The 15,085-nt window shown below is 51.1% G+C and overlaps 3 protein-coding genes across 3 annotated transcripts; 1 reads left to right on the top strand and 2 right to left on the bottom strand.

Moving 5' to 3' along the window:
• Positions 1-1,230: 1,230 nt before the first annotated feature.
• Positions 1,231-1,554, bottom strand: RhiXN_00509 (uncharacterized protein; the record flags this gene model as incomplete). The annotated part of the gene is made up of 2 exons (XM_043320328.1): positions 1,231-1,473; positions 1,525-1,554. 2 exons carry the CDS (start codon positions 1,552-1,554, stop codon positions 1,231-1,233), a joined length of 273 nt encoding a protein of 90 aa, XP_043179340.1.
• Positions 1,555-4,438: 2,884 nt separating this feature from the next.
• RhiXN_00508 (uncharacterized protein) lies at positions 4,439-7,649 on the bottom strand (the record flags this gene model as incomplete). Its single annotated transcript, XM_043320327.1, has 2 exons — positions 4,439-6,704; positions 6,766-7,649. 2 exons carry the CDS (start codon positions 7,647-7,649, stop codon positions 4,439-4,441), a joined length of 3,150 nt encoding a protein of 1,049 aa, XP_043179339.1.
• A 1,861-nt stretch (positions 7,650-9,510) lies between these two features.
• RhiXN_00507 (anucleate primary sterigmata protein A) lies at positions 9,511-14,942 on the top strand (the record flags this gene model as incomplete). The annotated part of the gene is made up of 7 exons (XM_043320326.1): positions 9,511-9,780; positions 9,833-9,995; positions 10,043-10,210; positions 10,263-12,250; positions 12,303-13,953; positions 14,008-14,150; positions 14,199-14,942. The coding sequence occupies 7 exons, from the start codon at positions 9,511-9,513 to the stop codon at positions 14,940-14,942; spliced, it is 5,127 nt and encodes a 1,708-aa protein (XP_043179338.1).
• Positions 14,943-15,085: the final 143 nt, after the last annotated feature.

Below are 15,085 nucleotides of genomic sequence, written 5' to 3'. Positions count from 1 at the left end.
TGTATGTTGCCGGGGTCCTTTCGTGTTTCTATTATATATTTGCCCTCCAGATGGTGGCGGTGCCATGTCATAAGTCTTCGGCTCTTTAGACGCGCTGCGGCAAGTGTGACACAGCCAAGCCGCAGCGAACTTCTTCAAGTGAAAGAGTATTTTTGATTACATTCATCCCAACTATTAACTAATTTTACCATTTACACATATACGGGTCACTCCCAGCGCCCTTTTCACCGAGCCTCGTATAATTACGAAACACGGCTGTCGCTTTGCACATTTGATGCCGTGAACAAGCTCGGCCCAAATGCTGCCCTTTGCCGATCATAACGATCCAACTACCGAATAGAACAAGAACCCCGTAATGTGGGAGTCCAATGGGATGAAATTGTCGTGCACGTTGACCCAAATTTCCCCAGGATATGTACAGCATCTAGGCACATCTTGTTGCTACTCGTCAATCACCTTAGTTGGGCAATGCCCGCGAGCGCCGACGTTGTATAGCACCAAGCTATGACATCGGTGACAGGGCATAACGCAATGAACATATCGTCGGCACTCATTATGCTCGTTCTGCCACGAAGCTTACAATAAAGGCGCACTCCTGCTGGCCATGGAAGCGGTGTGAAATCCTTTGTAAATACTTTGGCTGTGGCCTGATGGAGCACATTCCCAATATTCCAAGTGGTACACAAATACGACATGCTATTTCTGCCGTTGTTTACTATATTTAGAATCAATGTCCCAAGTATTGTCATCCATATGAATTAGCAAAAAATAGATGACATGCAATGATAATGGATCTGGTAATTATTTGGCGAGTCGAATGGATTCATTCGCAAACTGCGCTATCGCAGTTGGTCTGTGACAATCGTGTGGACGGTGAAATTAGCTCTTGGATACACCTATTGCAAGAAGATTGACCCACTTAAACCCCCAGTGACAATACCACCGTGCCTCGAAAGAACAAACCGAAACTCGATCAATCGTGTTTCGAGATTGGACTACACCTGGATTGGTTCCTGTATCACAGCTTGCCCTTGAGCTTTGTTTGACCGCAGATCTCCATCGCCGGCTGAAGGAAGGTGTGCGGAAAAGCCAAAGCCTATTTAATAAGGCGTGAGCGTTGTGCTTAAGTTACCTAGCCATACGACAGAGATCAAACTGTGACTTACGTATGAACCAAGCCGTGTACAATGAAACAAATACCGAGATGAGTCTATGGACAGAAGTCTGGGACTAGGGGGGGAAGGCTCTCCTCCATGACCATAGTACAGGTCGGCCTCGCATGCCTGCCGATATGACGTTTGCCCGTACATCCACATGAGAGCCCGGGTAGACATAGAAATGCCTGAGAGCCTCGGAGCGCTCAGACGAGTCTCCCAAAGACGATACTACTCTAACTGGGCTGTCAGAGAGATGTGGAACAAACGCCAATTTGGCGAGGGTGCCAGGCGACACTGCTATTGGTACAACGGGTAACTAGGCTTAGAGTCAGCGACATTAAAACAAACAATTTCGTGTAAATCGTACGAATACTCGTAGGAGGGCGTCCGGAGCCATCAAGTGGCACTCGCACGCCACCTTATAGCTCCACTACTGAGGGCAGGTCACAGCGCTTACCATTCATGGTCCTACGCAATGCACGGACCACCCTATATGTATCGACAGTTTATTGTAAATCGTCACCCCGGTCCGTATGCTTCCCACACAAAGGTTTTCCGCAAGGCATCTGCATAAATTGACGGCACAGCCATAAACAAATTGACAAATGTACAGCAAGTGCAGCAGACAACACGGGAATGAGGGGATGAATCTGGTAATTATTTGTGCGGCCAGTAGCTAAAAGCTTCCCGGTCTGGTTCCGACGCAATCCAAACAACGGATGCGACACCTCAGGTAAGCACACATACACACATGCAGCTCCCGCGGGTACTGGATCGGCCACGAAGAATCCCTTCGTCGTCCAGGATAGTCAGAGGGGCGGAGCCCGACCGACTTGGATTGCTGCACCCCCCCGGGGGGATGTAGCCAACTACGGGTACGCAGACTCGCTGGTCTAGCGCCCGTTCGAATGGGTGCGTCCACTCCGGCTGATGCTACACACTACGTTGGCAAACGTCGAGAGAGCAAAAGAATTGATCGACCTACCCTTGTACCTTCCATTCGGCTTCTGAGTCAGATCATCTTGTCTGCACGAGCAACTTGGAGGCTTGTGGCTATCACAATATACGACGGCTGCACCTATATAAGACAGACTGCATCAGAATACGATATGCCGTGATAAGGAGGCATCACCCTTACGTCTGCACCGAAGGGGGTCCTCGCTCCCAAAGGAGCCATATGACGATCTGATAATTATATATGCGAAATGACTTGAGGGCCGGTGATATCGGAAGCAAATGGGATTCCAAGCGCACGGACCATTCTAGTATACGCATTTACGCTGGGTGACGAACGCTGCACTTGAAAGGTTGGACGCTCCCCAATCAGCGAAAAGCAACAGAACTCATAATTTAGGCATCTTGAATTCAAGACATGATAATGTCATTCGAGTCGTTCGAATCGATTGATTTTTCTATTTCCAAGATAACCCTGTCAAATACCCATCTGGATCACCAATATGACTGGACTCTGTGCGCACGAACCCTCGGTACAGTCAATGTAAAGAATGCGAACGCTTAGGCCTTACGATGTATTAACATCTCACACAATCGAATTCCATAAATCATCTGCATATGTGACGGCACGGTTACGAAAAGTACACGAGTGCAGCAGACAAAGTGGAAAGGGATGGTTCTGGTAATTATTTGGCGGGGTCAATTGGTCAATTTAGGAAGACAATGCTCCCAACATTTCCATACAGCATTTCTGGCCAGTCGCTGACAACCACGAACATGAACTCTGTGCATGAGTGCAACAGACAAAGGAGAAAATGAATCTGGTATTTGTTTGAAGGGTTTTGGTAATTTCTACCAAGGTAAGGGATTAGTCAGGCGGGGCCATGACTATTGATTGGGTTGATTCCAGTCCTCGGAAGGTCCGGGTACTGGGTGGTGAAGCGGCTTAGCCTTAGATTGACTGGCTTTGAGCATTGGGTTTGGGTAAGTTGGGTGGTTTGAATTGACGGTTTGAAGTAAACGACGGCACCAGGCTGAAATTGTCAGGCCATGGAGGTCAGGGGGTTTAGGCTCTCGGCGATCGGGGGTACACCTGAGGGGGCGCGTGGCTGCGCAAGTACGACGATCGTATCTATACGGCCGAGTTAGTACGAGCGTAACGGTCATTGTTGAAGACCAAGTGCACTCACGTCTGCAACCGAAGGGGGCATCTCCCAGGGATCCCAGTACGCCTGGCAATCGTGCTATATACTAAGGTCACATTAGGGCCGGTAAAGAAATGCTGTGCAGTGCTTGCAAGCGCTAGTACGGATGATATCACAGTCACCCATGGATCAAGCAATTTGCCAAATTTAAAGGTATAGGGCACACATGTACGACATAAGGCATATCCATAATTCGGACACTTTAATCAATACAAGAACATTACGTGGACAAAACCATCTGGTATTTATTTGTTGAATGAACTTATAGCCTAACGTGCTTGGCACGCGGACGGAGCATCCATCGGGTGCATCCCGAAGGCGCAGTCTGCGCCTATTCGAGCTAGACTTGAGCCGAGCTAAGATAGTAACAGAAGTATTTTTGTGTATATTTTGCATTTTCTGGTTAACATAACGTAAACATTGGTTGAGCTGAAGAACCAAACTTAAGGTGGCTCACATCGTTTTTTTAGGACTTTGTTATTGTAGAGAAAAGATAATAGATAGCCTTATTGATGCCTAGAGTCTCAGAAACGGGAACTCGGGAAACTTTTTTTAGTCTTCATTTGCTTCCAGGCCACCTTCAGAACACGGGGCCTTGTACTAGGTTTAACTGGATGAACAAAGTCACGTTAGCTCGAAGTAAGACATATAGGTGAAGATATAATACGAACTTTAGCCTTAGCATGGAAGGGGGAGAATCCCGGAGGTCGCTCTGAGCTTTGGAGCCTGGTTTATAGACATCATGCTTGAGGGCAGGCCGTCCTAGAAAGGAGAACGATGCAACGGTTAGAATAAAGTCTAGCCTAAATCATACGCATGTATCCACTCGTCTAGCTTCTTTCACGTAACAATAAATAGAGTTACCACTGTAGTCCACCTATGGTACATATCCAACTGAGTTGTTATTATAAGTAGATCCACCTACGGGTGCACATGCGCTTTAAGGCTAGCATGAGTAAGAATTATCGCCGTGGAAACTATCCAAACCACTAGACAAGCTATAAGTTGAATTCAATCAAGAGAGGTAATAATATTCAGTACATGATTACAATATGACCCGCATACACCCAACGAAACACACTCTGACCCACTTCCGATCCTAACATTAGTGCCAGGCCGAGTTCACCATGCGCTTCCGATCCTCGCCCAGAGCATATCTTCTCTCAGCTTTGCGATCTCTCTATACGCCCGATCCTCCCAAGAGTCATCGCCTACGAAGTGAGCACCTACTTCTGTTGAACGCTTGCTACCCACTTCGTCATCGATAGTGTTCGGAATGGAGGTTATGTGAGAAATACTATCGTTTGTGGCCGAGGTGACAAGCGTCGTAATAGCAGGGCCGCTTTCTTTTGTGCTGTGAGCGCCATCGGTATATATGGAGTGCTCAGATGCGGACTCGTGAACTCTACTCTCAGCAATCGATTTCGTTTCGCTAGGTTTCCTCTCTTCGGGAGCTTTCACCTCAGTATTCGTAGCTTCCGATTCCTTCACCTCTTCGTGGTGCTCCACTGGCTGTGGCGGCCTCGCACGGGGAGGCAGAGGCGGGCCCGGAGGGGGAGGCACGGCACGGCGGGGCGGTGGGCGTGGGGCGGCCCGCTCCTCAGCCTTCAACTTCTCTTCCTCCTCTATCTTGTTCTCTTCGACTACTGGCTTGACCTCCCCGACTTCAGGCGTGGACTCCACAGTTGACTCAGCAACTTCTGGCTCCTTCGCAGGTTCCTCGGGCTTCTTCTCAGTCTCTACCGGCCTTTCGCTCTCGTGGACCTTTCGCTCGGTCTTCGATGGAGTACCAGGCGGCACGGGGGCGGCCCGCCTGGGTGCCCTCCTGGGGATTTTGGGCGGCCCGCTTCCCGCCGGAGATGACGGAACGGGAGAAGACGCACGGACCGACTCTATATCCCGGCGTATACTTCCAGCTCGGATTCGAGACGAAGGAGAAGCGATACTAGGCGAGACGGCACGGAATCGGGTAGGCGAGGGTGTCCTTACTCGCGAAGGAGAGACGTTCCTACCACTCATGGCCGGCGTCCCGGGGCGGGAGTCGGGAAGGGGGATACCGTTGGGGGACATGGGCCGATGTAAGATTTCTTCATGGGCGATGGGACGGACACGTGGTGGACGGCTGATCACGGGTGGGCGCGGCGTGTCGGGCTCCTCAACCTCTTTTTCTCCTCCGGGTGCCAGATGTTGAGTTTCAGGAACAGTGGCGGAGGGGCTAGGGAGATGGTCTGATGTAGGAGGGGCCTCAGATGCTACCGTCTCCGGGAGTGTCGCCAATGTATCGGTAGGTGATTTGGGCGAGGAAATCGGGCGCAATGGTTGGTGAAGGGTAATAGGAATTGAATGTCGCTTGTCTGCCGTTGGCGAAAGAGCGTGATGACCATGCTCATCAGCAGCTGCATCAAAGACCATCGCATGCTGAATAGGTTCTTGGTGCTCGTGATCATCTGTATGAGTTTCTTGACCTTCGGGTTTAGAAGGAACGGGAGGGACTGGACGGGCTCTAGGCGGCGGTGGCGGCGGTGGGGCAGGAGGAACGATAGAAAGTTTAGTGTCTACCGGCACAGGGGCTGGCAGAGGAGGTAGCCTTCTTGGCAGTTGCGGAGGAGGTGTTTCTTTTTCTTCTTCCGGTCCAGGCGTCCCACTCCTACTTCCCGTGCGACTCCCCCCAAATGCCCCAAGTCCCTTTTCCCAAAGGCTGCCCAGCTGGCTTAATTGTCTTTGCCGTGGTTGAGCGGGAGGTGTGATATCTTTGGGATCTTTGTCCCCAGAGAATGCATTGACCACGGAGCCTAATACACCTTGCTGAGTACGGATGCCGGAAGAAATTGGACCTTGATGCAACGGTTGCGGAGGCTCCGACCATACCTTCTCGATCACACCCCGTTTTAAGAATGCGCAGAGCTCACAGGTTGCGCGTAATCTGGCAAGGCACCATCCTCCAGCACATAATACGTGAGGAGCTGCTCCCGTGCCCGCCTGGGCTCCAGCAATCCGGAAGACGTAAATAGGAGGAGCTTGAGGGTCCGCGATGATTCGCTGGACAGGCGATTGTGTAACACCATTCGTATGGGCTTGAGGAGAGGTGCCAGGGGAAGCCAGTGTACCTTTGAAATATTTGCTGGTTGAGGAGGCCCAAGCCACCATCGATCCCGAGCCATTAGGAGTGTGGGATTTTGGTGAGAGCGCGTGCGTTGCGGTCGTGGGGCTGGTTGTCGCAGAGCTGGGAAGCGAACCATTTGGGTGTGACCCACACATTGCGCATTCAGCCTCCTGTAGACCGTATACTGGCTCAATCTCCAGCTGGCCTTGTAGTATAGCGCCATGGACAGCACGCCGGGTCAGCCAGTTTAGCGCTGGAGCCAAGTCGAGGCGCAAAGTTGGGTCACTACGCGTGGTAGGGCGCTTAGCATGACAGCGGAGCATATGCGAAATTACAAGGAGCTCACCAGTCCTCGACTATTAGCCGTGCAATAAAAGGTAACGAGGTCAATGATGACAATTGAGGTATGACTGCAGCGTTCGAGCGCAACCCCCTTAAATGTGAAATAAATGCGACATATTCTCGGTATACAGTGTGGGTGTTGTATAGTCGCCTTCGGGGTCCATCAAGCTCAAGTGGTCCATCTTGCTGGGTCCATTTCCCTTTGCCGATTCGTGCATGCATTTCCGCGACTTTCATCTCGGCCTCCCGACGTGCTTCTACCATCTGTTGCATTTGCATTTGCATGCTCTTGATAGCGTCTTCGGCGCTCTTCAGTGCACCTTCCGTTTCTTCGACCTTTCGTTCGCTAGCTGCCCGCGCGATGCGCGCTTCGGCGACCATAGTGTTTGCACGCGCAAAAAGATCCGCGCTCAGGTCATCAAGTTCCGTTTCAATACGCGACCGGGCTGCATCGGCAACGCCTCGTTGCGCTGCTTCTTCGGTCGCCCGTTCCATGAGCCGACTGAGTTCGTGTGCGACGTGTTCACGCTCTACGAGCACTCCAGTTTCGAGAGCGGCCTCGTGAGAAGCTTTTGCTGCCTCCAACTCGCTGATCCGCGCTCGAGCAGCATTAAGTGAATCGTTGGCATTGTCAAGCGAATCTTCAAGGGTCGAGACGCGATCATAAGACTTGACGAGCTTGGAATTTAGTAGGTCGAGTTGGTTGTGGGTATCGGTAAGCTGTGTCCTAAGAGTCTCGACAAGCTGGCCTCTAGGATCATCTTCTTCAACATAAGGAGGCGTAGAGTGGCCGTTGGGATGCTTAGTGCTATGAATCGACGATGCGGCAGATGCGAGGGTTGGGGGCTTCGTGTTAGCAGGAGATGCTCTGGAAACAGCGTATTCCATTCCTAACATATGTTGCTAGTTGTGGTCAGTTAGGGGTGTACATGTATCAGTCTATAAGGGAAAACAGTTATTACGTACCTCACGATCTTAATCGACAGTTTCGTGATGTAAAGGTTAAGTCGTTATGTTCTGTAAAAATCAGGGCTCAGTCTATCCCTGTATGCGCGGAACAACTATTTGACTAAAGTTCGACGTGGACCTGCCAATGCTCCTAAATATATATCGTACAGACTTTGAAGCTAAGCCAGTTTCCCACAAGAATGAGCGTGGAATGGGAATGGCGCACGTGATTGAGACGCGGTAGCACGTGCTTACAACCCTGAAACGAGAGCCCGGAAGTAAATGAAGTGCTGGACCTAAAAATTTGCCATTCCTGGACGTTCACAACCTCAACATCTCACACCATGCTCTAATCCTGATATATAGTAAGTGCCTTTACTACCAGATAATCACTCGCTGGCTTGATGTTCCAAAATATTCTATGCTAAAAATGAGCCTTTCGGGGCCAAGAGTCAAACTACTCTCTGACCTTTCGTTCCTCGTGTGTTATCGCACCGTCTCCCAACTCAAAACTAACCGGTAGATACCAGCAGGTCTTGACTTATAGATATATTTGAAACTAGCTGCTAGTTCTTATCTTAGATGGTGAGTTCCACTACTCTACGACTCGTCGTTTTATGATGAGCCTTCATAAAAAATATCAACTAGAAGCTGTTCCTGATCTACGCTCCGCGTACTGATTGCACATCCTGCTCTGATCATTCCTCCAGCCTTTGATACCTCCTTACTATATATACTAACGATAGTTTCCCTACAGCTCCGAGGGATGTTCCAGAAAACATAGATACCACTATCTGAACCACTGAGTATATTTCACTGGTGTCGAAGATAGTTTCATGCCGTAAGTATTGGGAAAATTCTATTACTGGATGAAAACACGAGAACTGGATAGTGCTTCGTAAAAACGAAGGACAATGCATCATTAGTTCAGAATCGCCCTGATCTTTTATTCATTGAATTATTGTCTTGTCGTAACACTGACCACTTTCCATGTTGCAGGCGTCAGTCCTTCGGGATGTTTGCGTCTAAATGTGAGTGCTCGTTGAAGAAAGAATATCCTCAGTGATAGTACGAATATTATGAATATGATTACAATTGCCAAAAAAATCGGTATTGAGATTTCGTGTATGCTTTCTACTGTAAGTACGAGTTGCTGCATGTCCCTGCACCAATCCGCTATGCAGATGCTAGCGTATAGTGTCAGAAGGCGTATGGCTGGAGCTTGATGTGATGTTCGTTCATATTGATTTATTGATCATGTCCGGGGAGGTATGGTTTACGTCACCAGCTAAGTTAAATTGTATGCGCATACTCTGACCTTAGTAGGCCTCCAGCTGGTGAGCATTACATTTAATGTTAATTATGCTAGACTTCTCGCGTAGGCTCGGTCTAGAGCCCTTTTAGTAATATTACGCATTATACTTTGGCACTTCGTAATATTAGGTGCGCCAAATCATTGTTTCAAGGCCCAATTTGAATACAGATGGGCGGAGTATGGCTGGGTCGTATTAGCGTCTATGCTTTGAATTCTCATCATACTGTTACTCAAACCAACCGAAAGATGCCAGTTGTCTCGCCAGCGCCGCCGTAATTGTAGTCTTACGTGGATTATCAAGGAACCCCGTCTGTGCCCACTTTTCTGGGCGAGTTTAGCGCCAGCGCTTAAGTCTTGTTGAATTGGTTGAGCTGCACGTGCTCCTTTGGTTGGATTCGCGCGACTTGCACGTTCCTCCAATCGTCGCGGTGGTACATAAACTCTATTCTCCTTGCTAACTCTGCCGATCCTTATTTTTCTTTCACCATGGCGGGGGACATGAGGGTCCAGCTGCAGGCGTTGCTGGACGACAAGGAGAAGCAGTTGAACCTCGCTGGCACCCTCGGCCAGCGCATCCTCGCCCAACAACTCGAACTTGAAGAGCGAATAAACCAGCTTGTCGATGCCGAGGAACGCTTACAAAGCAGCCCCGAGGATGGCGATTCAGAAATGCGCACCAAGCTTCAAGAGTTGGCCGACGTGATGCAAGGCTGGGAGACTGAAAACGAACGAATGTTTAGTAGTTTCGGCACAAAGGTTGGTTATTTTTTTTGTACTTTTGCACTTTGCTCAATTGTGTTTTCTCTAGTTGAACGGGGGTGCTGGCATGCCACCGTCACCAGATATGTCGTCGATGGGCGAGTTTGGTACGCGAACAGACGAGGGTTCAACAAGTATGCGCTCCAATGGCCCATCGGCGGCGCAGTCAAGTCGACGTGCAAAGAATGCGGCACATCGCGCAAACGACGTCGGTATGTACTTCAGCCCTTTGCTTGCACTCTACTGAGACTGCTTCCAGAATTCGCATTTGAGATTGGAAGCAGTTTGCTCGTCGAAGTCCGGCGTCTTCAAGCATTACTGGCGGAGCGCGACAAACTAATTCAAGACATGAAAGAGGAGAAAGATGATCTTGAGAGAGCTGTCGAGTCCTTGCGAATAAGCTTACGCGAACAAGAGAGCACCACCGGTTCGTCCTCCGAGCGCCACAATTCAACGTTTACTAATTAGTCCATTTACAGATAAATTCAAGGAGGAAAACTGGAATCTCGAGGTTCAGTTGCAGGAAGTCAGGAGCACTCTCAACAATGCCCAGGCATCTTCATCGCGTCTGGAAAGTGAGCAGAAGCGGATGGCCAAGCAGCTTTCTTCAGTTCGCGAAACGTCCGATGGCTACAAAACTGAAGTGGGCCGCCTTTCCGATCTTCTGGAAGAACTACGCGCAAAGCACGAGACCGATATTGCCCAAATGCGAAAGAACAATGCGGGTCTGCAACGCGACAAGTCCGATCTTCAGGCTTCGCTAGACGCCCTCAAGGCTGATATGGCTCAGCGTGAGCGTGCTTCGATTCGCTTCGGTTCCCCTGCGACTCCAAGTATGATATCTCGCTCGGCCATAGACGAGGAGGATATATTTAGCACGGGCGGCGCGTCTTCCAGGCGACATCTCGACGTCAGCGCAATCTACTCTCAGGGGCCTGGAGGAGACTCTTTGCACGCTGAGCTAGACGAGTCACCACCCGCATCACCCACTCGATCTACACGCGTTGGTCCATCTCACCCTTCCAATGAACTTGAATCCACCAAGCAAAGCCTTGTCCATGCTCAGCGGCAGATTTCTACTCTCAAGTCCGCAGTGCAACGGGAGAAAGAGCTCAATCGCGATATGAAGAAGCGACTTACGGACCACCTTCGTACCAACACAGAGGGCGAATGGGACGACGATGAAGACCCGGAAGAAAGCACGGACGTTATACTCGATGAGCCCGGCCAGCACAGTCTTCCGCGTATTACCCCTGCTCGTATTCGGGGACGAGGGCGAGGACGAGGGCGTGGCGCTGCTCCTCGCGCCGTTGGTGGCAGTCGTGTTACATCGTTAGCTCAGAAGTTCGGACTTGCCTCCGGCAGCAATCGTCGCAGCTCACTTACCCCCTCAGATGGAGAAGAGAGTGTTGCTACTATCGGCGACGAGTCAGAGATAGGCCCTCAAGAAGACCTGACATCACCATTTGTGGATTCCACCCGGACTTCGATGGATGGTATGGACCCCGAATTTGCCAATGTTTTCCGCAATGCTCGTCCTCGCGATGGGTCAATTGACTCGCTGAGTGTGCGCAAGAATGACCAGTCATTTGGGTCACAATCATCTCGAGGCAGTGGCCGTCGTGGTCGCGGTAGCGGACGCAGGGTTGTCTCCCGACCAACCTCGATCGTGGGCGCTCTCGCGGGAGAACTTGCCGGCGAAGGTTTCTCAATGGCTGCCGAAGACCCCGTATCCACTTCGGCATCGCTCCAAGCCGACCTCGGACTGGTATCTCCTGCTGCAAGCCCATCGCGCTCGGTATTCCGATTAGGCCAAATACCTGTGTCTCAGGTTGAAGAAGTTGACGTCGAAGTTCGTGAGATCGATACTCAGACCGACCCTACGGAACCTGAAGTACGGGAGATCGAGGTTATTCGCGAAGTCAAGGTTCCTGTCGAAGTCATTCGCGAAATCGAGGTCGTGAAGGAAGTCCCCGTCGAAATCATCAAGGAGGTTATCAAGGAGGTCCAGGTGCCAGTGGAGGTCATCAAAGAGGTCGAGGTTGTAAAGGAAGTCCCCGTTGAAATCATCCGAGAAGTGATCAAGGAGGTACCAGTTGAAATCACCAAGGAAGTGATCAAGGAAGTGATCAAGGAGGTGCCTGTTGAGGTCATCAAGGAGGTCGAGGTCGTCAAAGAAGTCGAGGTCATCCGAGAGACCCCCGTTGATGTAGTCAAAGAAGTCCAAGTCGAGCGCGTCAAGGAGGTTCCTGTCGAGGTCGTCAAGGAAGTCGAGGTCGTCCGTGAGGTCGAAGTCATCAAGGAGGTGGAGGTCATCAAAGAAGTCGAGGTCATCAAAGAGGTGGAGGTCATCAAGGAGGTTGAAGTCATCAAGGAGGTGCCGACGATTGTGTACCAAGAGAAGGAGGTTCCCAAGATTGTGTACCAGGACAGGGAGGTCATCAAGGAGATTGAAGTCATTAAGGAGGTACCGAAGATTGTGTACCAGGATAGGGAGGTCATCGTGTACAAGGACCGAGCCCGAGCCCGAGCCCGAGCTCAAGCCCGACACTGCCGAGTTGGCAACCCAGACCGAGCCTGAACCCGGACCCATTCCTATTCCTGCCCCTTCGACCACCGAATCTTCGACCCAAACTCAACTTGCCACTTCCGAAATGGGGGTTACCGCAGCTGCAGGTTCTACCAATGTCAGCACACAGACCCATGCAGTCCTTATGGCCGAAATGGAAGTTCAAGTCGACGAAGAGATTGGTACCCCTATTGCAACGGCGTCTGTTCCCCTCGTCAATGGAGCTGCGCTACTCACCACTCCCCCGCGAAACGTCAACCCAGGAGCCTTCGACGACATTACTCCTACTCCAAACGCACTCCGCGCCGGTGCTCAACTCGGTCTTGCACCTGTTCAAACACGCGACTCGTTCTTGCAAGCTCGTGGCCCCTTCCTCCGACCACGAGATGAGGACGTACGCACGGTTACAGAAACTCCTACTGATGGCGAATGGGAGGACGCTAGGGAGAGCATGACTACCCCTTCAGGCCTCACTGATTTCCACTCAATGGCTTCCACTATCAACATTGGGTTCCAGTCCGATGAAGATGACCAAAGCATTCGTGCTGGTCGTGTTGGAACTTACGGCCATAGGTGGTCGCTTCAACCCCAACCCCAGACCCGAGAGTTCGATTCCAAGTCTATCGACGCAGCCCAACCTTCTAGCCCTACTCTCAAACCCACAATGCGAGAGATGTCGACCCAGACCGACACACCTGCACCACACACTCCCGGTGGCCCTGCTGTTGGATTCACTAGGATTGGTACCCCATCGCAGTTCAAGTACATCCCGTCTGCTACGTCTACGCCCTCAGAGGTCGCCATGGGCAAGCGTCCTGCTACCGCCCCGCGCGAAAGCTCAGATATCTTTGCTCGCCAGCGTGACGACAGACGGTCGATCGACTCGGACGTATCCAGCATGCGCTCCATGTCAAGTCCTAAGAATCGCCCTTCGATCTCATCTGTAGGACCGATTGTTCAGGTAGATCGTACCCGCCCACCAACGATGATGTTACCACCTCCACCTCCCATGCCACCCCCATCAATGCCATCCCAATCCATGCGACGAACCGCAAGCACCATCGTCCCTCCTCCTCGCCCGACTTCTCCTCCTCCCGCCGAACTTCTTCAGCGTGCAACCACCCCTACCTTTGGCCCTGGCTCGTCTTTGCTTGTCCCACAACGTACTCTTGGTCGCCAACAGGGCTCTGGTATGTCGCCTGTAGGTGGATTGCGCCAACCCGCATCAACTAGTAGCTTCCGCTCCGCATCCAATACTCGCCCCGCTGCAATTGCAGCCGGTGCATCCATGGCTTCTAGTTCGTCGCGCCGAATGTCTGTGTCCTCTGATCGCTCTAGTGAGCAGCAGCACGCTCGTTTGGCTCTTGCCGACCCAACCCATCCTCAAGGAAATGGGACAACCGATCCTACTATCATTCACGCTATCACTCAGACTATGATCGGCGAGTTCTTATTCAAGTACACCCGCAAGGTGGTCGGAAAAGGGCACGGCGAGAAGCGTCACAAGCGATTCTTCTGGATTCACCCATACACCAAGACATTATACTGGAGCGATGCGGATCCTGGTTCGAACGGAGTTTCGGAATCAAGTGCTAAGAGTGGTAAGTAGAATTTCTGCCCAAGCAACTACATGCATATACTCACTCAACACCCAGCCTATATTGATTCGGTCAAGTCTGTCCTGGATCCCAACCCCGTTCCCCCTGGCATCTACCAATATAGTATCATTGTATCAACACCTCAGCGCGAAATGAAGTTCACTGCCCCGACCAAGGAGCGCCACGATATTTGGTTCAGTGTAAGTACACTTGTGACGATATCTTCAATTTTACTTATGTCCCCATAGGCTCTCAACTACCTACTTGCCCGACCAAGTACCGTTGCTCTATCTCCCGAGACCTCTGCCAATCGCTCTCGCTTTGGATCCACGACCCCTGGTGGACCCTCTGGCCCGGCTGACGAAATTCGCCAGCAAATCATGTCCAGCCCCAGGAGTGCCCGCACAACGGCGTCTAACCCTTACCATGAGGGATGGAATACCACTCCTAAGGCATTCCGCAGCCAAAGTCAGATGTCTGTCGGATCTGTAGGCAAGCGTGCTGGCACCCCAGCTGCAGAGTACATGAGGTGGAATCCTCCAGAGGCGCAAAGCCCGACCAAGTCTACGCGCGCGTACCAACAGCAGTCAGCTGACGACAGCATGGACTTCGAGAACGCTGAGTATGACGAGCACGATGACGGGTTTGTGCCAACCGAACCTGAGCCTGGGTTTGAAGGGCTGGAGAACGTTCGAGCTTGCTGTGATGGTGCCCATGATATTGGTAGTCTTATCCGTCACCCTGGGCAGAAGAGCCATCACCACCATCACCACCAAACTCGAAACCTTGATGTTGACCGTTCGACCTCGCCCCGCCCCGCTTCGCCTGCGTTTTCATTCCGATCGCGGGCGAGTTCTCGGTCACATGGGGATGGAGCCAGTATATTTTCATGGGGAGGTGAGAATGGCGAGAAGAAACTCAGTCTGAGATTCGGGTCCAAGCGCTCTAAATCAAAACGACCGATGTCACCTCAGCCCTCCGAGCGCCGATAACTACAATTCAAGTTAAATTCGAAACTTCTCTGATAATTTTGATATCAATAGTTCGATTATGGCTCGCATAGTCTGATTACTTTCCTTTACTGGTTATTTTCTGTTCATTAGTCTATTTCGCTCTCTATTTGCTCTTGGTGATT

The sequence above is a fragment of the Rhizoctonia solani genome, chromosome 4 (assembly GCF_016906535.1).
Source record: "Rhizoctonia solani chromosome 4, complete sequence".
Classification (NCBI taxonomy): domain Eukaryota; kingdom Fungi; phylum Basidiomycota; class Agaricomycetes; order Cantharellales; family Ceratobasidiaceae; genus Rhizoctonia; species Rhizoctonia solani.
Note: the sequence above shows the minus strand (reverse complement) of the source record. Positions and strands in the feature narration are given on the sequence as shown.